The sequence below is a fragment of the Caretta caretta genome, chromosome 25 (genome assembly GCF_965140235.1).
Source record: "Caretta caretta isolate rCarCar2 chromosome 25, rCarCar1.hap1, whole genome shotgun sequence".
Classification (NCBI taxonomy): Eukaryota; Metazoa; Chordata; order Testudines; family Cheloniidae; genus Caretta; species Caretta caretta.
In genome coordinates, this window is record NC_134230.1 from 18101183 (window position 1) to 18127983 (window position 26801).

The window sequence follows — 26801 nt, forward strand, 5'->3', positions numbered from 1 at the left end:
TTCCTCATTTGTTTGCTTGAAAGGTGCCCTGATGGAGCAGACGAATCTCCTGTGCAAATAATGCACTGTTATTTGAAACAGATGTGTTGGACTAATACAACTGTTCTTATTCTGTTGCTTGCATATCTTAAGTGGTATGTAATACCAATAATATTTTTTCTTCCTGTTTATAAAATTTACAAAAATCTATAGCTTCTTTAATATATAAACATTTAAAAATGCAGAAATATTAAGCTTCTTAAATACAGCACACTGTTTTTATTTGTATTGATGTTCTGTTCTGCTGTGGCTAAAGTTAGTTGTAGTTCATTTTGCCCAAAATAAGTCTGGACCCTTTCTAAATATAATAAACTTTGATGCATAAAAATACATTCTTAGATATAAGATGAAAATTATTTTAAAATGCATGCATGAAGATTCTGTACTATCCTCCTCATTCACCATATCTCGTGGCTGTGGCTGGTGAGTCACAGCCAGATTGCAGGGTTAAGCAATAGTCCACTTTAAATGAGAAAACATTTAAGGACAACATAAAGAGATTACTTTTGAAATAAATAGCTTTTGTGAACCTTGTTTGGGTAAACTGCTAAATGAGGGCAGGTGTGGAAAATGTTTGCATTCGCTCTGGGCAGTAAAGTCGTTGCTGTTTAAAAAGCATTGACATCTAATGTGTTCTGTTAAGCTTTGTGCCAGAAGAATGCACATGAGAATGCACATGCACAGAAGAAAGCTCATGCTCAAATAAATTCGTTAGTCTCTAAGGTGCCACAAGTACTCCTTTTCTTTTTGCCAGAAGAATGTATTTAAAAGATTGCAGTTTTGCCCTTGAACTACTGCATGAGCAGAAGCCTTAATTCTGAAGGGCTGATAGCTAAGGGAAGCATTATCCAGCTACTATCTCTTTGAGTATTAATAAAAAGATGCATGCAAATCATTTGTCACTTTGCCTACATGTCCTAGTTTTAAAAACACCAGCACAGACAAAAGTGGCAAAGAGTCTTGTGGTACCTTATAGACTAACAGACGTATTGAAGCATAAGCTTTCATGGGTGAATACCTACTTCGTCGGATGCATGAAGTGGAAATTTCCAGAGGCAGGTTTAAACATGCAAGCAGACAGAAGCTTAGGGTGGAAACATCTTAGACAGTTGGAATCATCTAGCATTCCCCATTTAAAGGAATTGTAGGACCTGTTGTTTCAGCAAATAAAATCATTTTTCAATATATAGCATTAGGAACATAATCTATGTTAAAAATGTTCTGACTTTTATCAAGGCTACATAGTCAAATCACAGTATAATCAGTGGAAAACAGGAGCCACCTGCTATGATGTTAAGTCTGATCAAAAGCTAGGTTATTTACATAGCTTTTTCCTCCTTACTGGTAATGCATGGTCAACTCAAACTTGCAAAATCCTCTCCCCCCTCTCCCCCCATATCAAATACAGATTGCAGATGTGTTCTGTCCCGTTCTGCCACATATTAGGTCTGGCTGACCAGGAGTATCTAAATGCATAACCTATGCACAAACCATTTATATGTATTTCTGTAATCTACAAAAATGTGAATGGGGTAAATATCAAGGAAGAGAAACTATTTCAGGTGTATAACCTGAGATGGGATAAAACTGAAAAGGAAATGTGCTAAATACTAGGGAAAACTTTTTCCACTTGGTCTACTTTACTTGAATAATATCTTGCAAGAAGTGAGTGGGAAAATACCATCTCCTAAAGCACTTAACTGGAAGAGCCAAAACACTAGAAAATGTAGTGCAGGGGAGAAAAAAGCCTACATTATTAAAAAGAAAAGGAGTACTTGTGGCACCTTAGAGACTAACCAATTTATTTGAGCATGAGCTTTCGTGAGCTACAGCTCACTTCATCAGATGCATACCGTGGAAACTGCAGCAGACTTTATATACACACAGAGAATATGAAACAATACCTCCTCCCACCCCACTGTCCTGCTGGTAATAGCTTATCTAAAGTGATCAACAGGTGGGCCATTTCCAGCACAAATCCAGGTTTTCTCACCCTCCACCCCCCCCCCCCACAAATTCACTCTCCTGCTGGTGCTAGCCCATCCAAAGTGACAACTCTTTACATAATCAAGTCGGGCTATTTCCTGCATAGATCCATGTTTTCTCACATCCCCCCCACTCCCATACACACACAAACTCACTCTCCTGCTGGTAATAGCTCATCTAAACTGACCACTCTCCAAGTTTAAATCTAAGTTAAACCAGAACATCTGGGGGGGGGGGGAGGGTAGGAAAAAACAAGAGGAAACAGGCTACCTTGCATAATGACTTAGCCACTCCCAGTCTCTATTTAAGCCTAAATTAATAGTATCCAATTTGCAAATGAATTCCAATTCAGCAGTTTCTCGCTGGAGTCTGGATTTGAAGTTTTTTTGTTTTAAGATAGCGACCTTCATGTCTGTGATTGCGTGACCAGAGAGATTGAAGTGTTCTCCGACTGGAGACTACTACATGCTACAAGGGGCCACAGCAATGGTTCCCTCACCCCACCTAGCAATATTGTTAACCTATCCAACTATACTCTCAGCCCAGCAGAAGCAGCTGTTCTATCTCGGGGCCTCTCCTTCTGCCCCTCCACCCCCACGAACATGATACAGTTCTGTGGTGACCTAGAATCCTATTTTCGACGTCTCCGTCTCAAGGAATATTTCCAAAATACCTCTGAACAACATACTAATCCACAGAGGTCTCCCTGCCAACACTACAGAAAGAGGGATTCTAGATGGACTCCTCCTGAAGGTCGAAACAGCAGACTGGACTTCTACATAGAGTGCTTCCGCCGACGTGCACGGGCTGAAATTGTGGAAAAGCAGCATCACTTGCCCCATAACCTCAGCCATGCGGAACGCAATGCCATCCACAGCCTCAGAAACAACTCTGACGACATAATCAAAAAGGCTGACAAAGGGGGTGCTGCTGTCATCATGAATAGGTCGGAATATGAACAAGAGGCTGCTCGGCAGCTCTCCAACACGAGTTTCTACAAGCCATTACCCTATGATTCCACTGAGAGTTACCAAAAGCAACTACAGCATTTGCTCAAGAAACTTCCTGAAAAAGCACAAGATCAAATCCGCACAGACACACCCCTGGAACCCCGATCTGGGATATTCTATCTACTACCCAAGATCCATAAACCTGGAAATCCTGGGTGCCCCATCATCTCAGGCATTGGCACCCTGACAGCAGGATTGTCTGGCTATGTAGACTCCCTCCTCAGGCCCTACGCTACCAGCACTCCCAGCTACCTTCGAGACACCACTGACTTCCTGAGGAAACTTCAATCCATCGGTGATCTTCCTGATAACACCATCCTGGCTACTATGGATGTAGAAGCCCTCTACACCAACATTCCACACAAAGATGGACTACAAGCCGTCAAGAACACTATCCCCGATAATGTCACGGCTAACCTGGTGGCTGAACTTTGTGACTTTGTCCTTACCCATAACTATTTCACATTTGGGGACAATGTATACCTTCAGATCAGCGGCACTGCTATGGGTACCCGCATGGCCCCACAGTATGCCAACATTTTTATGGCTGATTTAGAACAACGCTTCCTCAGCTCTCGTCCCCTAAAGCCCCTACTCTACTTGCGCTATATTGATGACATCATCATCATCTGGACCCATGAGAAGCCCTTGAGGAATTCCACCATGATTTCAACAATTTCCATCCCACCACCAACCTCAGCCTGGTCCAGTCCACACAAGAGATCCACTTCCTGGACACTACAGTGCTAATAAACAATGGCCACATAAACACCACCCTATACCGGAAACCTACTGACCGCTATTCCTACCTACATGCCTCCAGCTTTCACCCTGACCACACCACACGATCCATCGTCTACAGCCAAGCTCTGCGATACAACCGCATTTGCTCCAACCCCTCAGACAGAGACAAACACCTACAAGATCTCTGTCAAGCTTTCTTACAACTACAATACCCACCTGCAGAAGTAAAGAAACAGATTGATAGAGCCAGAAGAGTTCCCAGAAGTTACCTACTACAGGACAGGCCTAACAAAGAAAATAACAGAACGCCACTAGTGGTCACCTTCAGCCTCCAACTAAAACCCCTCCAACGCATTATTAAGGATCTACAACCTATCCTAAAGGATGACCCAACACTCTCACAAGTCTTGGGAGACAGGCCAGTCCTTGCCTACAGACAGCCCCGCAACCTGAAGCAAATACTCACCAACAACCACATACCACACAACAGAACCACTAACCCAAGAACTTATCCTTGCAACAAAGCCCGTTGCCAATTGTGCCCACATATCTATTCAGGGGACACCATCACAGGGCCTAATAACATCAGCCACACTATCAGAGGCTCGTTCACCTGCACATCCACCAATGTGATATATGACATCATGTGCCAGCAATGCCCCTCTGCCATGTACATTGGTCAAACTGGACAGTCTCTACGTAAAAGAATAAATGGACACAAATCAGATGTCAAGAATTATAACATTCATAAACCAGTCGGAGAACACTTCAATCTCTCTGGTCACGCAATCACAGACATGAAGGTCGCTATCTTAAAACAAAAAAACTTCAAATCCAGACTCCAGCGAGAAACTGCTGAATTGGAATTCATTTGCAAATTGGATACTATTAATTTAGGCTTAAATAGAGACTGGGAGTGGCTAAGTCATTATGCAAGGTAGCCTGTTTCCTCTTGTTTTTTCCTACCCCCCCCCCCCAGATGTTCTGGTTTAACTTGGATTTAAACTTGGAGAGTGGTCAGTTTAGATGAGCTATTACCAGCAGGAGAGTGAGTTTGTGTGTGTATGGGGGTGGGGGGGATGTGAGAAAACCTGGATCTATGCAGGAAATAGCCCGACTTGATTATGTAAAGAGTTGTCACTTTGGATGGGCTAGCACCAGCAGGAGAGTGAATTTGTGAGGGGGGGGTGGAGGGTGAGAAAACCTGGATTTGTGCTGGAAATGGCCCACCTGTTGATCACTTTAGATAAGCTGTTACCAGCAGGACAGTGGGGTGGGAGGAGGTATTGTTTCATATTCTCTGTGTGTATATAAAGTCTGCTGCAGTTTCCACGGTATGCATCTGATGAAGTGAGCTGTAGCTCACGAAAGCTCATGCTCAAATAAATTGGTTAGTCTCTAAGGTGCCACAAGTACTCCTTTTCTTTTTGCGAATACAGACTAACACGGCTGTTCCTCTGAAACCTACATTATTAAGTCAGTGGAGTGGATGACTAATAGGTCTCTTATCTGTAATTGATTTTCCTAGGGTTCTAATACAGCACATTTTTAGGGAAACTTTGGTAAATATAGGTTTCAGAGTAGCAGCCGTGTTAGTCTGTATCCGCAAAAAGAAAAGGAGGACTTGTGGCACCTTAGAGACCAACAAATTTATTTGGGCATAAGCTTTCGTGAGCTACAGCTCACATAAGTGCAATGGTGTTAGTTTCTCTTGAGGGACTCCTGAGTTACTCTGTTATATTTCAAGTGGGAGAAAATGTACACTTTTAGTTGACTGAACCTTTGAAGGTATTTGGATTTATCACTGGAAGAGGAGCGCTGTGTAGCTCAAAAGCTTGTCTCTCTCAGAAGTTGGTCCAAATACAAGATACTACCTCATCTACCTTGTCTCTCTTATAGCCGGGGGCCAGCATAGGTACAACCACACTGCAAACAGCTATTAAAGTAGGTTTTCCATCCAGTGGTTCTTCTGAGATGAAGTTGGAATGGATAAAAGTTTATTTCATCACATTTGTATTTTAGTTGCTTTCCATGAGTACTAAAAAATATTGTACAAAACACGTTGACAGTCTAATTTGCTGTCCCATTTTTGTTTGTTTGTTTCTTGGTATAATTCCCCTGTGCTTTTCTAGTTTTCTTTCCTACAGAATGGGTACAGCAACTGGGCATGAAGGAGGAAAAAAGGGTATTTAAAGAATTATGAAAAAAAATTCACACTCCCTCAAGCAAAGCTCCACTTAGTTAAATGTAAAAAGAAAAGGAGGACTTGTGGCACCTTAGAGACTAACCAATTTATTTGAGCATAAGCTTTCCTGAGCTACAGCTCACTTCATCGGATGCATTCAGTGGAAAACACAGTGGGGAGATTTATATACATAGAGAACATGAAACAGTGGGTGTAGCATGTTACCTACCTCCCCTCCCTACGGTGCTTTAGCACTGATCAATTTGATAGTGTCACCAATTTAAAAGTGCTGACTAAAAGCAAAAATTGTAGCTGAAACACTTTTGAAAGCCGCAGGTGCCCTAAATGTGGGAGTTGCAGCCAGCAAGCCCCCCCCCCCCCAAAAAAAAAAGTGAATCTGAAATGTTAACCTCATTTTTGATGCTCCTTGGGGTTAATTTTTGCAAATATACCTCCTTGCCCTTAGGGCAGCTTGTTTGCTGGGACGCTGTAACTCATGAAGTGATTCAAGTTCTTGGAAAGAAAAGGAGTATTTGTGGGACCTTAGAGACTAACCAATTTAGCTGTACTCCACCGCCGGGGGGGTTTGTTAGGGTTAAGGACAATGGTAGGAGGCGGGTCGGAGGGAGACGGAGGAACCTTCAGGCTTCTCCCCCGGCACGTGTTGGGAACAAGTACTGCCGCGGGTGCCTTGATCTTGCTTTTGACGGAGGCGAGCGATTCGGCTGCCGGGGAAATGGCTTCCCCGCTGCCGGCGGAGCTTGCCCCGGGCGGAGCGCGGTGGGCGAGCCCGGAGAGCCCGCAGCTGCCGGTTCGGGCAAGGCGGGAGGGGGCTGGTGCGGGGGCCCTGCGGGGAGGGGGATGCAATCAGGGGGCTGGGCTGGGGCGACTGGGGCGGGGCGGGGGCCGGTGTCGAGGGGGGGAGGGGCGGCGCGGGAATCTGGGGCGCGTGGGGCCAACCGTCTCCTGGCGGGTAATGCGGCAGTTTGGGGGGGGGGGGCGAGGCGTTGCTCCAAAGCGCTGGAGTGAGGTGAAGTGGGGTGGGGCTGGATGGGGGGGCTCCCTGAGGGCTGGAAGGGGAGATGGGGGGAGGCCCTGAGGCAGAGGAGCTGATGGGGGGGGGGGTCCTGGGGTTTCCTGTAGGGAGGGGTGGGGTGGGGTGTGGAGGCTCTGGGAGGATTGAGGCGGGGGTATTGGGGTCCTGGGGAGGGGGTCTAGCGGGCTCCATTGGGTCCAGCTTTGCTGTGTATTTGCTAGTCACTGAGGCGCCGTTACCATCTACCAGCCGCCCCCGCCCTCCCCCCGGAGCCATAGAAGGGGGTTGGATTCGGGGAGCTGGTCGATGGGGAAGGCCCCACACACACACCGGGGAGTGTCCTGGTTGCCAGAAGGCAAGGCCAGAGCTGAGCTCCCCCGGCGTGCCCTGGCCTTCCTTTCTCCTGCCAGGAGAAAACTGTTGGAGGTGCCCCCATCCTGGTGTCATTCCCACAGCCCAGAGACCCGTTCGGGGGCAGCATGGTGCCTGGTGAAGGAGTAAATGGGTGGGAGAAGGAACTGGAGGCTGGGATCATTTGTTATAACTTCAACTGAGTAACTGAGACCTTGTGGGCTTCACACAACACAGGTTTTTGAGCTCTGTCCAGTGATGCCCTCCTACCAGGGATGGCGTTAGGGGGTAGAAAGTGGGGAAATTGCCTGGGGCCCCATGCTACTAAGGGCCCTGTGAAGCTAAGTTAGATGATCAGGCTTTGGTTTGAGCCCTGGGCAGCGGGGCTTGGGCTTGGACTCGGACTCCTTTGTTTCTGGCCTGGGTGCCAGCAATCTAATGTCGGTCCTGCTTCCCACCTACCCACACACCTTTCCCTTCACTTTGGTACAACTGCAAAAAGAACATATTTCAGATCCTTTCTCTCCCAAAAGGAGACCATGGATTCAGATTGTTCCACAGTGGTAGACTAAGACCTGAAACACAGCCGAGGCAGAAACACACAAAAGCAAAAATCATCTAATGAAAGCTGCACACAGCATTATTACGTTAGCTCTGTTGTGCCTACTTATTGCAGGATGCAGTAGATCTGATCAAAACAGTCATACCTACAGACAAAGGTTGACTAGTGTCAGGTAGGAATGGCTACTGATATACAAAGTAGCTGTAAAATACAAACGAAAAGACTTGTAAGAGTGCAGAATACATTTTTGTTATGAAAGCTAAGGTAATCAGTTGATCTTTGCTTAATCAGTTGAAGGTAATCAATCAAGGTAATCAGTTGAATTGATCTTAAACTGCTTTTATTTTTAGGGTATATCGGATGTTAGTGGAAAAGTTTATTTCCAAATAAAACAATTTAAAGGGCTATTTTGATTTGCACAAGCTTCATAAAATGTTAAAAGCTATAGATATCTACATCTAAGACCTCCTAACAAGACATTTTCAAGCACCATGCAGAAAATGCTGACTGTAAATATTCAAATTTCAAGGAATTAAAACTGGATAGATTATATTCTAACTGGATTTCTGAAAATGAGTGGTACCGCTGCTGTCCTCTGTCTCTATCTTGTTTATGGATTAATGCAACAGATGGAAGCCTCTATCCTGAGCTGCATTCCCAGAAAAACAGTAACATACCAAAGTAAGTGTGATAAAACTCTTGTGTTAAAGATACATGCTGCAGAGTAGTAGGGTTCCCTCTGTGTGGTAGGTGTGTAAGAATTGCCAGCTAGACTGACTGAAACAATTACTTTATTTTCAGTTAGCTTTTGACCAGGATACTAGTATTATGAACTCCAATCTCTTGAATGTTATGATATCCTATCTTTAATCCCCACAAGAGGTTTTCACATTTTAGGCTTTATGTGTCATCTGAAAGATGGTACTTTCAGGTTTCAGTGTAGCAGCCGTGTTAGTCTGTATTCGCACAAATACATGGTACTTTCAATAACACAGTTTCACCTAACACCAAGTTGAGGCATTGATTTTCAGCAAAGGCTCAGAGAAAAGAATGCCATCAACTGCATAACCAACACATCTTTTGTCATCCCTTAGTATTTCCCCATCCAAGTACTGACACATCCCAAATCTACTTAACTTGTGAGATCTAATAAGTAGAAGAGTTTTGCTTTTCATGCAAAGAACCCTTTGTGATAATTTTGAAGACAACACAGTTTTCAACACCATTGGTCACTCTTTCTCCCAGATTCTTGTATGCATGTTCTGCTGTGATTTACCCTAACATTGAATCTAGTGGCTGGAGACTTTGGTGTCCAGTTAATAATGATTTTGTGTTGGTTATTTTTCTGTATAACAGTGGGAATAAAATATCCGTATATAACTGAAAATTATTTAAAACACGATCCTGGAAAATGTGAATAAAATATAAGCCTTTGTCCCACTGCTATCCCTTTTTCAGTCTGATATTTTTGTTTCATGGCAATGGTATTTTAGTAGCAAATAATTTTTAAAATAACTTTATAACTTGTATGTTTTTAGATGGAAATATAAAAACTTTTATGAAACCAGGATTATCCAATTTTTCCACACTCTTGGTGAGTGAAGAAACTGATACCTTATTTGTCGGAGCCAGAGATGCTGTATTTGCACTTGACTTGAATGACATCTCAAGAGAAATAGCCAGTGTAAGCTGAACAACTATTTATCCCTTCTTTTTAAAAAACCTGTCTCGCTTAAGGTTATATTTTTTCTGAAATAATTTAATTTTCAGATCTTTAAAGACAACAAAGCAATGTCTTGCAACTGCTAGTATGAGATAGATGTTCAGTCCTATGATCTGGAGAATTACAACTCTCTGTGAAGTTTTTCCGGTAGGAATATTGGTCACTGTACTAATGAGGTTACAAATTCAGTGTAGTGCTTGGTGATGATAATGGACCTTTCAGATCTGGGAAAATGTAGACCAAAGGCCAAATCCTTACTCCTGTGACTGGCCCTTCTGCGAGTAGAGAGTTGAAAGCAGTAGGACTACTTAAGATTATTCACTTGAGTAAGAGTTTGCCGGATTGGGATCAATGTGCTTAATGCATATGAGCCCATGTTGTAATGACAATAAAAGTAAGGCCTGTTTTGTTTGTTTAGCTTCTCAGTGCTGCAAAGTGGTGAGCATCACTGAGTTGATTCAGAAATGAGATTGATCAGAACCTCAGTTGATTTACTCTCGTCCTTGCAGGATCAGGACCCAAGTCAGTTTAGTTAGTGATAAAGCTATGGGTTATAAAACCTCAGGGGTGCTGTTAGCAGCACAGTAACTACCACTTAAAATCTCTTGGCTCTCAATCCACCAATGCCCTCATGTGGAACAATGACCTAAATGACATGATACGATTATTATTTTTGTTGAAATGTTTTCATAAATCCAAGGCAAATAGATACCTCTGTTCAAGGTGGTAATATGCATCAGTCATTGCCTGCATATCTCTTTGTAATTCCTGTTTTTGAAACTGAAGGCACAACTGTGCCATGAAGCATTCAAATCTATAAAGTCTGCAGCCACTCAGAGTTAGCTCTACTGGATAGCATTGTATTATTTTTTTCTGTTGTACAGCTCTGTATCATACTGATTTGTGCCTTTAGACTGTAATAGTTTAATTTTTAAGATGCTGCGTACCCACAACTCTCACTGACTTCAAATGAAGTGGGTTTAATGATTCTTTTAGGTTCCTCTCTCATGAAACCTGTTTTGTGATATGGCATTTTTTTATGTAAATAATTTACAAGAATAGACGTGAAAGAACACCAAGATATTATGAGACATATATATTTAATCCGATGTGAAAGACATGCCTTCTGAGGAGGAAGTTGCATATTCTGTGGGGTTTCTGTACAAACTGGGGCCCTCATCTTGTAAGCTGTTCCACGTGGGTGAATTCTACATGCCTCTGCAAAACCCCAGTGAAAGTGAGGCATTTGCTCAAGCACAGCAATTTACAGGATTTGGGTGTGGCTGAGCATGTTGCAGAGTCTATAGGGGAAACTGCCTGCGCTTTGTGACATTCGCTACAATATTCTAATGATGTCATTAGATGTAATTCGTTCATAAAATGTGCTTTTAGCATCTTGTGTCCCATGTGACAACCCAAAGACCTTCAGTAAAGACCAAATCCAGGAACTCCTTGCCCAATCAGAAAGCCCCTGCTTACATAGGGTCCGTGTTCTCTTGAGGGCACTTACCCCTGGGGTAACCCCTAAATCTAGCCCCATCTCCTCATTCAGTGGCACCACACCAGCCCCACTGCTAGGGGAACCTCCATGGAGGTGGCAGCTGGACTTGCTCCTTAAAGCAAAACCAAAATGTAGATTTATTTTGGTTTTGATTTTACATTAAGAATTTTTGACCAAAAATCACAGTGTGCTAAATACGGGATATATTTTGGGTTCCAGGAGTACTGGTTCGCAACAAGGGATAGACAATTGGAATGCGTTCGCAGAGGAAAGGACAAAGTAGGTAAAGTGTTTGTTTTCACTACCTACTTATTAAATAAGTTACCCTGTTGAGTAGCTTTTTAAAAACAATAAGCAAGTATATAGGAATCTGGTTCTGAAACTTCTATTCTTTTACAGTGACTGCACTTCTCATACACCCCACTCTGCATGCACTCTGTCTTCCATTTATTTTCAGACTGTTGTCTCTTTGGCAATACCCTCTATCTGTATAGTGCTATGCATATTTAAGCCCTGATCCTGGAAAGCACTTTTACATGTGGACAGTAACACTGAAATCAATTGGGACAATGAAATCAATTGGGAAATCAATTGGGATGTTCTTAACGTGCTTTTCTGGGTCTGGGCTTTGCACAACTATATACATGATTAGTAATTTCTGTAAATTTCTGTAAACCTACTTTTAAGATCTGATATTGAAAATTATTGAGTATTAAAATTTGTGTTACTCTTTAATTTATCTGTTGAGCTTGAGTCCAGTGTATTTGGACACATTCTATGTGTTTTAAGGTCTTGTTTGCTTTTTGTGAAGGCACCTGGAAGCCTTCATGCACTCGCCGCTATGGTATGAAAATTTACTATTATTTTTTCTGTTTCAGGTAGATTGCCGAAACTACATCCTCCTCCTTCATAAGATAAATGACACCAACTTATATGTTTGTGGAACCAATGCATTTTACCCAGCTTGTGATTACATGGTAAGCATTTTATATACTTAAATACACCCTTACTGCATGTGCATATAATTGTTTGAATAGTATGGTAGATCTTTAAGCACCTTTCCAAGTAATGTTCCTATGGAAAATTAGTATTCATTATTTTATTGTAATTATTTTCAATTTAAAAAATTAATTATTTTTAATGTATGATTGGTCATACTGAAACAAATTTAGCAGCAACATTAAGTGCTTGCGTTATGACTTCTGTATTTTTCATCTTTTGCTAGAAAGTTTTATTTCTGGAAACAGTAATTGTCGTTTCTTATTTTGTTGCCTTATCTCTGTGCATGTATTTCTGAATGCTTTTCATGTTTACTTACTGTATGTATATTTCACTATTCTTAGTTCTTTCCTTTGTTCATCTAATCTAGTTTTTCTTTGAACAAATTTTGTTTAAAAATAAAAGTTAAAACAGGATTACATTTCAGTTGAGTGCCAGGAACACCAATCAGGCTATATAAATAATAATTAATAAATGCTGACAGTAGGCTGCAAATCAGATGAATGCTATATTTTCACCAAATGCACATATAAGAGCCTAGCTTTATATTTGAAGTTACTTTCTCACATAGCAGGCAACTTATAAAGACTGAGAGCTTCGCTGAGGTGGCACTTGTACCAGATTTTAGAGAATTTGCAGTGTTACTCCCAGTAGAAGAGCATGCATTGTAAAAAGAAATACATTTTCCAAACCAAAATGTATTTACTTGGTTTCTTATCCTTCACATAATCTCAGCAGATTTAAACTCCGACTCTGGGCAGGGTGTTTCAACAGTGGCCAATTAATTGAAAGAGAAGTTTTCATAGTAGTTAATTAAAAACAAAGAAGCCCAGAAAAAATAGACTGGATACATTTCTATTTGTACAAATACTCATATTTCCATATTCACTCCATGATTATTCTCTTTTAAAATAAATTGTTAATCATTTTATTTTATCAGATGTGATTCTTGCTTTCAGCTTGATAGAATGATTGTTTACAACAGGTCATCAACAGCACAGATATTCATCTGCAAGGGAAAGCCGAAGAAAGCAGAGGAAGATGTCCTTTTGAACCTACTCTGAAGTATGCTTCTCTGTTAGTTGGTATGTTTTGGGAATTCCGTGTAAGACTAAATCATTTTTCACAGCTAATCACAACTGTCAACTACTATGATCCTAATTTGATGTCTGTGCATGTTCATGAAGTGTTAACCTCTGATCTGTTGTTTAAAAGTTGGAAGAGAACACAGATTAAACTATTATATGAAAAACTAAATGGAGCTGTTTTTAGTGCATTGCTGTATGTATCTCCTTTTTGGCCTCTGCTGGCTCATTGATAGGGACTTTTTCAGAAAGATTAATTGCTAATGATTTTCTTAGTATGACTCTTGCATCCATATCTGATATCCTTGAATCTAGCTGCTTACTCTTGAATTTCTTAGGTTTCAGATGTTTGAAGGTCATACAGGCACTGGGCAATCTTTCAGAAAGCCACATGGAAAAGATTTTCTTCCTTGTGCAAAAACTACCCATGAATGAATAAATGAATGAATTCAATGTCTCTTAGCAACATTTGAGATTACCAGAGTGGTCGTCTGGGTCACTTCTCTGAGAGTCCACCTAGCAATTGTTGACTTTCAAACATTCATTGTCTGTTTTGTCCTTTGCCTATTAAACCATGTTCTTAAAGTATTCATATATTTATCCTTTGATCTTACTGGAACTTTAAATTCATGTTGCATCCTCTCCATGTCAACCCATTTTGGACCTATGCACAAATTCAGAGTGAAATCTGTTTTTAAGAGACTGCTCAAGGGACTGACATAAAGTTGCTTAAAAAGAGGTGACCTTCAAATACTGATAAAACAGATTTATACTTGATAGGTTTTGGGGATATTTGGCTGTTTCTTAAGAAAACAAGCTGCCTAACAGGACTGATGTCTGGTGTACATAGTTCTCTATGATTCATTCTAAATGGTGATGAGGATAAATATAGAGCTCAAACAGCAATGTTCTTCACATTTTCCTGTTAACTCTTCTTAAGGTCCACTCTAGGGGCCTACAGATACTCTGAACAATATCGGTGTATAAAAGTTTCACATTTAGAGATTTGCAGTTACAAGCCACATGTAACTTCCAGCTAGTTGAGCCTTGATTCATTTTAGACAAATGTCTACAAAGCCAACAAAATACCTTTCTGCCCCAACATCTTACGCTCTTACGGACCTAATTCTGCATGGTGCTGCGTGGACTCAACTCCTAATCAATTCTGTAGGAACTGAGGGTGTTCAGCACCTTGCAAGACCAGCAGCCTAGACTTTTCAGCAGGTAAAATCATAGCTATACCTGCTCCTCAGGTTACTTTTGCTATAAACATTTGCATGTGATAAATACATATAATTTATGACCATTCCTTTGCATTGTAAAAAAAAGTATTTTTTGTAATTTTATTTCTTTAAACTCTTCACAGATAGTGCATTTTATTCAGCCACTTCAAACAACTTCTTGGGCACTGAACCTATTATACTTCGCAGTTTGAGAAACCATCTAAGGACAGAGTTTAAAGCATCTTGGCTAAATGGTAAGATGTTTTTATACCTATTTTAGCCCCTGCAGGGAAAATATTCCATCTTTGCTTGATTTTTTTAACTCAAAATTAAGAACTGCACCCATGTTTCTTCCCAGTGCAGAGTTCTGAAAGTCTAATGTGGGATACTCCCCCTCGCCATATATAAACAGTGACATGTAATTTAAATCTTTGTTTTTAAATGCAGCTGCCATTTTTAAGATGCCTGCTGAAAAGTGACATAGTTTATGACTCTGGAAGCATGGGAGCCAAATGTTAGATCATAATTATTTTCCATCTTTCTCAATACTGGTATAAAATTCAGTTGAATTTTATTTTATTATGAAACTTTTTAATATGTTAACACCTGTAACGTTTGTTGGTTACTGAATAAGTATCACAATAAAGCAGAGGCTGGTTTAGGATCTCATCCCAATTCTGTCAGTATTGTAACTAACAACCCTCTTTGATAAGCACAGGCAGCAGTAGATTTAGCAAAACAGATTGTGTGTATTTCAGATAAAATTTATATCTTATACACAGTAACAAGTGCTTCACACTGTGAACAGTACCAAGCAAAAACTGGTTGGTGCAGCTTTTTTCTAACCACCTTCCATGGCATGCTAGACTCCACTAATTAATATAGGAGAGGCAAACAAAATGCAAATAGACAAGCATCAGTAATGGATTTCAATATTTCTCTAGTCCTGTTATTAGTAAACACCATAGATCTTAAGGCATCTTTGTAGGAATTGCTACAGTTTATTATATCAACTTTTATTCAGGTCCTAAACTTAAAGACAAATAAATTGCTAAAAAAGTCAGATGTTGACTTTGAATTTCATAGTTTCTTCAGAATTAAGTCTGTCACTCCCATCTTTAACTCACTTCATCTTGCATGTCTGTATTGCAGGGTCTGTAAACACAAAACCTATTCTAGGCATGATCGCTTTTGTGGAGTGTTGCTTTTTTACTTCTTTAGGCCCCTTTATTGTCCATAAAATGGTTCCTCTCTCCATGCAAACCTTATTCTGCATAAAATTGGAAGGGAGATAGATGAGCATTAAACTTGTCCATAAATCTTTACTTTATGAAATGTAAAAGGTTCTCATTTAGCATTGGTGGTAGTAAATTTCATCTCCTGCAAAAGGTTTATCTAGGCATCTGTGTACTTCTGTCTGTCTGAAATTAATATTTATTGATTTTGATATGTCCAGAAAAAGCAAGCTCCTAAATTGAGGACTAAAGATAAAAGTGATCTTATAATTAAGGACTATGGTGAAGAGGCAATTAGTAGTCCATTTTCATTTATGTAAACATATTTTTTAACCCTTTCATAGATTTTATTTTTAAAATTGTGTACTAACTCGTAAGCTCTTTCCAGTCCTTTCCTTTCCCACTGTTCTAAGAAAACATTATTTTACTACAGTTTTTTAAAAAAAATAACTTTTGATATGTGTGGTATTTCATTGCCTTTTGTTCTCTACATTAGAAAAAAAATGTTGCATTATGTGTGTTTATATATTCCAGAGCCCAGCTTTGTCTATATGGATATGGTGCAGGAAAGTGAATCTAATCCAGATGGAGATGATGATAAAATTTATGTGTTCTTCACTGAAACAGCTGTTGAATTTGAATTCTATGACAAACTCCTGGTGTCAAGAATTGCTCGTGTCTGCAAAGTTAGTATTTGTATTATCGTAATTTTGTTTAAAGTATGTAAGTAGTTTAGATAGAGCTTCATGGCAGAATGAGCAAACATGGTTCCATCTGCATTGTCCATCTTTCCAATTAAAATTCTACTGCCAGGCTTCTAAAATTGAACTTACTTCTTCCTCCTTCCAGACTCTTCAGAACCCCCTGTTCAAACCTCCCTATAACATTCAAATCTTTTGGCTTTGAAAATTCAGATTTGCGTAGGAAGTCAGAACAAGCCCTTGTGTGACAGTGCTACCAAGTCTGTTTATGTGAGTGAAATCAGCCTGCTCTATAAACTCTAAAGTGATGACACTTTCCCTTCATACAGGGTGATCTTGGTGGAAAACGCATATTGCAGAAAAGATGGACATCATTTTTAAAATCCAGACTTACCTGTTCCGTTCCAGAATCAAATTTCCAGTTTAATATTGTTCAGGATGTCTTTTTACTTAAGAGAGCAGACTGGCGGGAAAGCATGTTTTATGGGATTTTTACTCAACAATGGTAAGATACAAGAAATGCATCTATTACTAAAATTTTGAAGTAGTTTTTCAAAGCAGAGGTTGGGTTTGTGTATCTGAATTGTTTTCAGATATTTTGTAAACCTAAATGTAAAAGCTTTCTGGTACATGAATTGCTGCTGCATTAGATTCAGCCCCTAAGCAAAGCTTTTCTATTGTGGTTCATTCTATAAGAAAGTTCTTCTTGGAGTGCTTGTCTATATATAGGTTTCAGAGAAACAGCCGTGTTAGTCTGTATTCGCAAAAAGAAAAGGAGTACTTGTGGCACCTTAGAGACTAACCAATTTATTTGAGCATGAGCTTTCGTGAGCTACAGCTCACTTCATGTCTATATATATATTCCACTCTTAGTGCCCCCATGCACTCCAGGTCAGTGTCTTTTGGCCAGCAGTGTCTGTTGGAGTTGTGCATGGGCTATGCCTGTCTTCATACTCACATAGTGAGAGCATAAAGGTCAGAGCAGGCCAACCGCCATTCAGTTCCTTCTCATTACCCATGGCGGGGAAAGAGAGCTCCCCAGTGTCCATGTCTTGATGCATCGCTTTTTCCTAATCTTTACTTAATTGTCTATATAGTTGCCTGTTGGAAAACTTTGGGTAGTTTAGGGAGTTTTTATCTGCCTTATTTGCTGTTTCATTTCCTCATTTTCTTGGTACTGTGGCTTGGAAATGTCCCATTCTGAGTCATTCAATTTTAAGTATTGCCTCTCATAAAAGGCAGCAATTCCAACATGGAGGAAGCATCAAGATCTGATGCTTCTTTTGGTAGAGCTGTACTGCAATCTTTGTCCACGTAGACTTCAAGCATCTGCCTCTTTATATCAGGTCACTGTTCCAGAGTCACCAAGAGTGGAATATATATGGACAAGCACTCAGAGAAGATAGAAAAGTTACTTACCTTTACAGTAACTGGAGTTTTTAAAGATGTGGTGTCCCCATATATACTCTACAATCTGCCCTCCTTCCCTGCTATTGGGGAGTGCTATAACACCTGGATTCTGCTATGGCGATGGAAATGAATGGCAGTTGGGTCCGTTCCACTCTTTATGTCTTCCCCATGTATGGCTCCAACAGACACTTGTGGCCAAAAGGCTCCGGTCTTGAGCACATGGGGCATGTGCACACCGAGAGTGGAATATACATGGACAACACATCTCAAAGAACTCCAGTTACGATAAAGGTAAATAACATTTTTGCCTGTCGCTTTGAGGTGCATTGTTTAGTTATTTGCATCATAAAAGATAAAACTGTTTTGTTTATGTTTTTCATCTCCATCCCCTATCAAGTCAAACCGCATTTGGAAATTGATTTAATTGAAGATATAATCTTCTCTCTTTCTTTTTGTTTTTATTATATGAGGAAATTATATTATAATAATTAATATAATAATAAACAGATTATGAAAGTACCTGAAGGTTGCTATTATCACCAGAATCAACAATGAATTCAAATCCATCCTCTGTTGTAGAGCTTCTAAACTTTTTGTCTCTTGTTACAACCAAGTTTATGTGAATTTGGATTAGTTGTGAACCCTTCATATAGACTGTAAACTCTTTGGGGTAGGCGTTGTCTTTCACTGTGTGTTTGTACAGTGCATAGCACAGTGTGACCCTGATTTTGGTTGAGCCTTCTAGAGTAGACAATACTGTAATACTAATACTAAAGTAAATAATTACAAATAATGTAATCCTTTACAAATAATGTAGCTATTTAGCCAGTCCTAGTTATTTATATCCTAGGTTTATATCTATCGCTTCCAGCTGGTGAAGTAGCCATTCCAGGGTCTATATGTTCACTGCCTTCCCTCCAATGGTAACTTGTCTCTAATGAATGCAGATTAATCTCAGAATTCAGAATTGAGCTCTCACTTTAGTGTTAATGGCCTGATTGCAGCCATTTGTCAGGGACTCAGAGTAAGAATTGATAATTTATTGCACATATTTAAATGGAACAGACTTGTTTAGTTTGATCTGACTGAGCCAACACTGCCATTTGCTGAAGCTAGGTGTTTTCAACCTCTGGGCTAAAGCTTTTAGTTGAAGACCAGCCAAGAGCTTTGCCAATCCAGACACTTGAGTTATGCTTTCTCCGTCAGGCTGGTGGAAAAATTAAAACTAACTAAACTTAAATTGACATTGCTTATCACTTAGGTAGACCAAAACCCTGACTTCTTCCTTTGTTGTTTCATCTACCAAATGAAACAGCTGTCCTTCCAAGATTCAGGATAAGCAGTACCCTCATGAGAGAAAACCACTGCAAGTTGAAGTACCCTTCTTCCAAATGCAGCATCTGTCAAAGCCCACTTGTCTAATCTAGTACTTTCTGAAAATAAAAACAGGACTCCAAGCTATGCTTTTACTGCTGATGAATTTGATCTTACTCTGTGTGTGTGTGTGTGTGTGTTCTATAATATAATATAATTAATTAATTAATAAAGGGGCGCAGACAAAATGTACCAGCAGCAGAACTATGCATATCAGAGGGTACCACTGGCAAAATAATCATGAAAAGGTAGCTTTGGTGGTTTGTAAAGGCATCAAAACCCTGAGATTGATATCCAGATCAGTGGAAATTGCATTACTTTGCCGCTGTATCAGTTTATGCCTACTGCATAATTTACACCACCATTCACATCACCACAGATTTTGGCCCATAATGTGCATAAGTGGGATTCTGCAAGGGCTCATCTTAAATTTCATATTCTGATTGTGGAAACAGTCACTTCTCACTTGAAATCCATGATGCTGAAGAATCTCTCTATTTACCTAGTTTGTTTTCTCATTAGAAAACAAACTAGGTTAGTATAGCTGTGAGCATCTTCTGCATGGGTTAGAGAGGGGGCCACATTCTGCTTTCAGTTACATCCGTGTAAATCCAGAGTAACTCAAGTAACTGGAGTCTCTCTGGATTTACACCAGTATTACTGAGGCAAGAACCTGACCCAAAGCCCCCAATTCACTTGTAATCCATTTAACCTTTCAGACTTAATTTCAGACTTAAGACTGGATGCAAAGGGGAAAGACGTACTTTCTAACAGGATGAAATAATGGGGTTTGGGAAGGAGAGAATTATATATAAAAAGTGGAGAGCAGAAAGTGAGAAACTGACTAACCACGATGCTTAGACCTGTCTGCTTGCTGTCACCTGATTTATCTTTGAAGTGTAAAGAACTAGTCTTAAGATGTACATCCCCTAGGCTGTTTTTATTTATTTGGAGAATATTACTTGATTTTTAACAAAATACATATTTTTAATATAATCCTTTACACAGTGTCTTTTTTTCCTAAGCCTTTCTCAGTAAATCACAAGAACAGTGATTGACACTATTTATGGATATATATTCACTAACCCTAAAGAGCAAATAGCAACATGCACTGTGAAAAGCAAGTTGTTTTTACAGCCTTCCCTTCTGTAAGGGCAAAATAACTCACTCACATTTTCTCTTCTTTTTCACCTTCAAGGGGAAGGTTGGATATTTCTGCAGTTTGTGCATTCAGTATGAAAACTGTTCAAGAAGTCTTCGCCAAAGGAAACTATAAAGGGCCAGTGACTGTGGAACATTCCCATGTTAAATGGATGGTGTTCAGGGGAGAAGTGCCACTCCCACATCCCGGTGCTGTAAATACTCATTTATTCTCTTCTAAAGAAAACGTTCTCTTTATTTTATTTTCTGCTAGAGAATTACTAGTCCAAATTTTGCCAGTGTAGATACAGTTCTATGGCCAGCACAGAGACATCTTTCCCCCATCCCAGGTCAGGTCTGTGTGTGTGTGAAGGCCCCCTAAGAAGGCACTCCTCCTACTCAACTCCACCACAAGGTTTAGGTAGTGCGACTACCCTTATACAGGTCTTCAGCACCCAGGTGAATTCCATTCATAGTGAATGATGGATTCCCATTGTGGAAGTTGTGTAGAAATAGCTAAAAGTTTAGTACACAGTAACAGTTGTCTGTAAATTGGTGGAATATAAAAATGGTTGTAATCATGTTTGTTGTACATTGTTTCTAGTGCATTGATAATTTTGCCCGGAGTATTGGATACAACACTTCTCTTGATTTGCCTGATAAAATTCTGCAGTTTGCTAGAGACCACCCTTTAATGGATAATGCTGTAAATCCAGTTGGTGATAGGCCAGTGCTACTGAAAAGAGGTTCAAATTATACCAGGATTGTAGTAGACAGACTCACTGGCCTAGATAAAAAAACATATGATGTTCTGTTTATAGGAACAGGTAAGTGGTTTTATTTTAGAGGGGGGGGGAAGATTTATTATGGAGGCATTTGTTTTAGAATTTTTTTCTGAGCCTTCAAAAAGTAAAACGATCTACCGACTCCTAATAATGCACCAAAAATCCTTCGTCTTAATTTACCACTTTGTAATGTATCAGACAGCAACCAGGCAGGGGGTTTTATATAATGGACCTGCAGTTTCCTTTTTCCTCCAAGTTATGTTTCTAGCTGAACTGCTTTATTTCCCTAGTGTAAGATACTGTGTATTGTATGAGGACAAATTTAATCCTATGGGCCCTCTTTCAGCAAACCTCTTACTGCTTGAATCAGTGGGATTTGAGTGGAGCTTTGCTGAATTGAAGCCATTGTGTTTGCAGTTAGATAAATGTAAATTTTGAGTGTAGACCAGGCCTTAGTGTAATGTTCAATGAATGGTGTTTTATTGTCTGTTTCTTTCCTTTTTAAAGCTTGTGTAGATATAGTTCATAACCTATCTTGTCATTAGCTTTATTCAGAATAATAATTTTCTTTGTAACCTCACTGTTCGTTTTGTTTTGGTCAGGAAGTCTGCAATGATAGCTATTTTCTACTTAAACACTTTTCAATTGTAATATAGAATAAAGTAGCACTTAAAAATATATCAAGGCTTTCAAAAAAATTGTCATGGAAATGTCCCATGCAGGCTTTCCCAAGCAAAATGGGCCTTACCTGGGACACAAGTGGTACACAGAACTTGCTAGCTCTCTGCACATGGGTGAATCTCTCATAGAGTGAAGGGACTTCTGGTCACGGCTATTACCAAAAGCCATGAATACCTTGAAGGAAAGGTTAAGATTTTTGTATAAGTGCTTGGGGTGCAGAAGCTGACTTTCCAGTTTGGAATTTCCAGCCCAGTTCCTAGGTAAAGTGTGTGTTTGTTTTGTTGGACATTGAGGATCTGTTTGGAAATCTTCCATATCAGAAGAGCCTCAATGTAGGGAAATCTTCCAAAATCAGGAACTGCTCCATTTCTTAAAAAATTATTACTTACTTACTTACCAGAAAGCGAATGGGGAAAATATTGCTGTTGAACATTTAGGAAATTTCTTGTCCTCAAGATTTGTTTTCTAAATCTCTAGAAAAGGCTGATGAATTTTAAAACTGAAGTGAAAATGCTGTTATGCTATGTTTGAACATGTTTCTCTTCAAAAATACATTTCATTTTATGCAGATAATGGATATTTGCATAAGGCTCTCAACTGTGACGGGGAAATGTTCATTATGGAAGAGATACAGCTGTTTCAATCCCCAGAGCCTGTACAATCTCTCAAACTGTCTTCCAGAAAGGTAGATCCTCTGTCTCTGCATATGCAAAGGGATTGGTGTAATGGTATGCTTCAGGCCTTCCTCTTTTTACACTGTACATCTGGATTTTCAATGTTATGTGTATACTACATACTCTTCTCTAGCATCACACTGATTAATAATAAAAGCATATGTGAGATTTTGTCTGTGGAAGTAGATTCTTTTGCATTTTAATATAACTGAAACAAACTTTCAAACACACATTTGGCAATTTATATCACTTTTAGTCAAAATTAATTCCCAAAGTTTTCATAAAGACTGTAATCTCTTCAGGCCAGGAATCTTGTCTTTTCGTTTGTTCTGCAAAGCACTGTGTATATTCACATGCTCTTTCATTAGTAATCTATTATTTCAAAGTATATAGTTGATTTATTGTCAAATCACAGAAGTTGCTGTCCGCATGCCATAAAGTTTAAAAACTCTCACAGTACTATAAAATAACAGCTCAATACTGCATTTCTAGGGCCTGCTGTATGTAGGGTCTCCATCCCAAGTGGTACAACTCCCTGTTTCAGTATGCAGCCGATATAAACACTGCTTGGATTGTGTTTTGGCAAGGGATCCTTACTGTGCATGGTCTGAGTCTTTTGAGAAGTGTGTTCTCGTGGCTAATCAAACAGGAGCCTTGAAGTAAGTCCAAAGATATTGCTTGAGGTCCATACCAGAGATGATATTTATTTTGCTTTTTAAATTCAGTTCAACAAGTCAGTAAAATGTAACAAAACCAGGATGCATTCTATAGCTAATGTCCTGAAAGTTTGAACATTTTTTACATGCCTTCATGGTGTATTTCTTTTATTCATCTCTCTCTTCCTCCAGGGATTTAATTCAGAGTGTTAAAAATGGTGATGCTTCCAGATGTCCTAAAGTAGGTAAGTGAACATTTATCTTTAACAAAATATTGTTGAAATATAGTACAAAATTAAAATAATTCTAGCATGTGGGTCATATATCTGTGGTCATTGAAATGCCTGATATTTTAGCTAAATTAAAATACAACAGGGGTAAAAACTATATTGATTTTTGACAAGAAAATGCTGAGCTGATTTGGCTTGTTCTTAAAGGTTTTGAACTTGGGGTCAGGATATTCTAGTTCAGACTGAAACCACTAATCTCATGAGAAGCAGAAAATGTGAGCCATGACTTTTGAGGCTGTTGGTATGTTTCTTCCCATACTACAGAAGTCACGTGGAACATAAGAAGTCCTGTTAACTCTGTCACTGTGACTGACATTTGGTATTTCTCTGCAGAAATACAACTCAAATAGTCAACTATTTAAAAAAAACCTGCTGGTTCAGAGAGAGACATTTTAAAATATGAATTTGTGATTAATTTTTAAAACATTTTTAATTTTTAAATGTTTGCAGGATTAGGGACTTTAATCTTAAACTGCACTGAAAACTAAGAGTCGGCTATTGCAGATTATAGGTCATGAGTGTAATGTGGTAAAGTCGAAAGCATTTGTATCCTCAAAGCCGTGTCCAAGCAATATCTAATCCTCACAACTGCTCTGTGACGATAGAATAGCAAGTGTGCAAATTGGGTGTAGAAATTGAGGCACAGAAAGGTGAAGAGATTTACTCAAAGCTACATACTGTGTTAGTCTGTGGCAAAGTGAGAATTTAAACTCAAGTTCCTGAATTCCAGCCCATATTCAGACTGTTAGATATCACTGGGAATAAGGCCAGCCAGAATCAATCTGTGCTATCATGCCCTTTTAGCAGATGGGAGGAGACAGTTAAATCTGTCGATTTCTCTAGTTTATTAACGCACCTTAAAACACTCACGGTCCTTTGAGTCATGTTCCTTAATTAATCGTGATGTTTCTTTGAACATATATTTGGCCAGGCAGGTTAAACTAAGGCTTCATTGTTTTTAATTAAACCACCCTTCACAATTTCAGGAAATAATGTCAGAAACTGTCCCGTTATCATTGGCAACAGTGTTCACCTTAGATGTGCGCCCATGTCCAACCTGGCTAGGATGGTGTGGAAGTTCAATGGGAGCAGTCTTCAGGCAGAAGATTCTAAATACCTGCTTTATGATGGAGGAATAGTCATATTTAATGTGACCGTGGCTGATGCTGGATTTTATGACTGCCATTCTGTAGAGAGAGCTAATGGGAAAGAATTCCCTGTTACTGTGGCTAGCTATGTTCTGTATACCCAAAAGGACAGCGTTTTCATTATTACTAAGAATTACACCACAAATCAACCAAATGCAGACACAACTCTGAAGGTTAAATCTTTGGTATCATCTTCCTTGCTGACTGACCCAGCAAAACAAAAATCCCTGGAAGACCAAAAAGAGAAGCTTATTTTAAAACTCTTCGGAGCTGGATTTGCACTCCTTTTTTCTTCCTTGCTGGTTTGGAACTTTTGCAAAGGCCATCTGTCTGTGCCTTGGAAGAGCAGAGAAAGAAGCTCAAAAACAGCAAATGCAGATTGTTTGCCAGGTCCAACATTGGCTACAGAGGGGTCGGGTGCTGTGAGGAAAAGTTCAGCCACGCGAACGAACACCTCCACTGTTAATGAATCAGTACCGCTTGTGAGCTCTCCCTCAGAAGAGGAATGCAGCGCTAATGTACAACACAACACAAGTCTCACAAAGAGATCTGGGACTTGCAGCTCACAAAGCTGTTTGGTTGAGGATGAGACAATGTTTCCTATTGAGGAATGTGGAATGTAAAGTTTTAGTAGGAATCACAAGCCCAAATCTAGTGAGCCAAGCAGTCTAAACATAAATTCATGTCCAGGTGCTGCTTTTCAAAAAGATAGTTACATCAGTTTTTGTTATTTTTTAATGTGTTGCAAGAATAAACATTTGTTAAAAGTTGGTATTGAGCTCCTTTTTTGTAACACTGTGTGTTGCTGCACCATTATAGACATTAAAACTTCAAAAAGAAAAGGAGGACTTGTGGCACCTTAGAGACTAACAAATTTATTTGAGCATAAGCTTTCGTAAGCTACAGCTCCCTTCATCGGAACTGTTGTTAATCTTTAGCACTTAAATAGTGCTTTTCACCTTCAGAGGGTGTCTATTTACTCTACAAATACCACCTTATTAAGTCTTCCAGTGTCCCTGTGAAGTAGGTATTATCCCCATTGTACGAATGAGATTAAAGGACATGCTTATGGACACAGATGGAATCAGTGTCAGATCTGTGGATTAGAGATTATAAATTCCTAGCTAATCCTGTGCTCACACCACTGACCACAAAGCCTCCGTCTCTCTCTCTTAAGTCTTTAAATCTTCAAGGCATTGTACACACGTTAACTTAAGTTCCTAATGTATTTTAATTACCTTCTTTACAAGATATCTCTCCCTGTCATAAACAGCCTCATGCCCCAGTTCATGTACTGCATAGCTGATGCAAATATATTACCTCAGAGCATGGCCAAAATCCAGGTTACCATAACCCTGTTTGTTAAATATCTTTGAATACCCTATATATTCGCCTGAAATAGTCTCCATCTCCTTCTTTGGAGAGCAGCCTAGGTTCTCCAGTATTAAAATCCCCAAACAAAGAGCTGTTCTGCCTCTCTCCATGTGTAGTGCCAGAGGCATGCAGAGAATGAGTGGATTCCACTGCTTCCTTCTCTCCTCTCCCAAACATGTACAGTTTGCTTTCTCCAGTTCCCAAGTAGCCTTAGAAGCAGAAGTTTCCAGGCCTGCTTTGAACCTGACTCTCCTGGGCAGGAGCACTTTCCTGCCACCCCACCACACTTGCTTTAAAAAGATAATTGAAAAAGATGCTCAGAAACCAGGATGATCGCAGTATAATGACCAATAGAGAAAAGACCAAATCAGTTGTTGTTTAATGGTTTCTTCACACTGTTGGTTAAAGTGTTTTTACACTAAAATAGAGTGTCAATCTCTCCTTTTGAATGCATCTTTTATTCCTTAAAAACGTTTGTTTTACAACAAGGGCCTCTTGTATACCGTTATGTGCAAATGTCAGACAAATTGTGGCCTGCTGTTGAAACATACTAAACACCCAGCAATGCTCATGTTCCCAGATCTCTATATTTGGCAGTTTTGCAGATGCTAATTAATAACCATTTGCACTTTTCATGGAAAGAGCTAAAGGTGGGAATAGCCATCAGCCTTTCTAGCAGGATCAAGTAATGGGGTTGGAGAGTGAGGAGAAGAAGATTTTACATTAAAAATGTACAGCTGAAAATGAAAAGGCTGAAGAGCTGCTGCGAAACCATAATGCTAAGGCCTCTCTGACTGCAATCACCTGTTGTATCAATTAAATGCAAAGAGCTAGTTCTAAGGTGTGTATCTTGGCCAGTGAATGTGATTTGAAAGGGATTATACTGCCA

General features: G+C 39.7%; 1 protein-coding gene across 2 annotated transcripts; it reads left to right on the forward strand.

Moving 5' to 3' along the window:
• The first annotated feature begins 5176 nt into the window (after nucleotides 1-5176).
• On the forward strand, nucleotides 5177-25310 carry LOC125627302 (semaphorin-4E). Of its 2 annotated transcripts, XM_048831263.2 has the most exons (15): nucleotides 5177-6744; nucleotides 8443-8594; nucleotides 9452-9597; nucleotides 11357-11416; nucleotides 12016-12114; nucleotides 13122-13221; nucleotides 14588-14698; nucleotides 16214-16365; nucleotides 16710-16885; nucleotides 20363-20519; nucleotides 20909-21131; nucleotides 22340-22455; nucleotides 22937-23103; nucleotides 23293-23345; nucleotides 24377-25310. In XM_048831263.2, the coding sequence occupies exons 2-15, from the start codon at nucleotides 8486-8488 to the stop codon at nucleotides 25159-25161; spliced, it is 2454 nt and encodes an 817-aa protein (XP_048687220.2). In that variant the 5' UTR covers nucleotides 5177-6744; nucleotides 8443-8485; the 3' UTR covers nucleotides 25162-25310. The 2 variants fall into 2 exon arrangements, with proteins under 2 accessions (XP_048687220.2, XP_048687223.2); XM_048831266.2 differs by lacking the exons at nucleotides 5177-6744; nucleotides 8443-8594 and having other exon boundaries at nucleotides 9464-9597; nucleotides 12020-12114.
• Nucleotides 25311-26801: the final 1491 nt, after the last annotated feature.